This window comes from Halyomorpha halys, unplaced genomic scaffold (assembly GCF_000696795.3).
Source record: "Halyomorpha halys isolate HHAL.00 unplaced genomic scaffold, Hhal_1.1 Scaffold836.1, whole genome shotgun sequence".
NCBI classification, from domain to species: Eukaryota; Metazoa; Arthropoda; class Insecta; order Hemiptera; family Pentatomidae; genus Halyomorpha; species Halyomorpha halys.
Genome location: NW_027116095.1, coordinates 519,929 through 521,268, shown reverse-complemented (window position 1 = coordinate 521,268; position 1,340 = coordinate 519,929). Strand labels below are relative to the sequence as shown.

Genomic DNA, 1,340 nt, shown 5'->3' with positions numbered 1-1,340 from the left:
AGGTTAAGTAAAAAAAAAAAAAACCTATTTTTTTAATGGAGCAGTTTTAAAATATTTATCAAACAAGAAAAAAAAAAACATGAATTTGAAATTTGTAATTTTACATTGTCATATCTTTGCCACCTCTTTTGTTGTTTACGTCTATGTATAGATAATGTAAAAACCAAATTTTGCCTCTAAGCATGAGTGAAATAATATAATTTTTATCATAAGTATATTTTACTGTAGGTACAAATATGTATTTTACATTATTATAATGAAAAATAAATTAACAAACAAGAAAATGAATAAAAGAAGTAAACAAATAAGGAATGATAATTATTGTAAAATTTTTCAACTTTTTTTTTTTTTCTTTTTTACTGACTTGTAGAATTTCTGGTACTGTGAAGGTCTACAACTTAAGTTTAAATGTTGGGGTACAATAAAAATAAGTTTCACTAATTAGTATATTTCCTTCATTGACTATATCCTCTCAGACTCCTTTCTGACCAACTTCTTAGGAAATATAAATAACTGAATAAATTTCTTTTACTTCCATAAACTGCTACCATTGGCCTCAAGCATTCTGCCTGCTAAACACCTTCACTGTACTCTATTACCCTTGACCTTCTCTAGTATAACTAAGCAGTTAGCTGTCAGTGTGCAGCTGACTGCACAGTTAATGTAATTAAATGTTTGCTCTTGCTGTCTCATAGGTCTGTTGTTTTTAACTTTAAGCATTGCAAGATATACATATTTTTGAATAACTAAAAATATCAATAGGTGTTATTTATCAAATACACCTTGCCATTTATCAAATTTGTGTGATATAAGCCTTAACTTACTTCAGCATTAAAATTTTAGTAAATTGTGATATTTATTTTCATATTTCATTTTTTAATGAGTCTTATAACCTTTTTTTTTTGTTACTACAGATTTCTTCTATACCAGAGGTTCAAGACCAGCCATGGTTCTTGGAAGAGAAACCAATGCAGAAAACAATCAGTAGGCCGTAAGTTTTCACCTTTTAAGATTATATTTTTTTAAATATATTTTTAAACCTTACATACTTACATGTTTTTTATGTGTGAAAATCTTATTAAATTTGAAAATAAAACAAATTAAACTATGATGTCTTTGTATAGTTGAGATAGAATTTCTAAAAAAAAAAATATTAAATAGTTTTAAACTATTATCACACTCACAAGATTTCTGATAAAGACATGCAGTGTGGATCGAAATGTTTGCTATTAAAAAAAAATTGAAACTATTCTTAATTGCTTCTCTTGAGCACCAATCAAGGCCATCTCCTTCTATCCTTCTAAATCACCTATAGTCAATCATATATATATATATATATA

At 26.4% G+C, this 1,340-nt stretch overlaps 1 protein-coding gene across 1 annotated transcript in view; it reads left to right on the top strand.

Annotated features, from left to right (window-relative positions):
- The window catches only part of LOC106686552 (tyrosine-protein phosphatase non-receptor type 13), a gene marked incomplete at its 5' end in the record, with an annotated part of 62,215 nt that overhangs the window by 45,223 nt on the left and 15,652 nt on the right, over positions 1-1,340 (top strand). Inside the window, 1 exon segment of the mRNA XM_014429921.3 lies at positions 915-991. Within this exon segment, the coding sequence (XP_014285407.3) occupies positions 915-991 (77 nt within the window).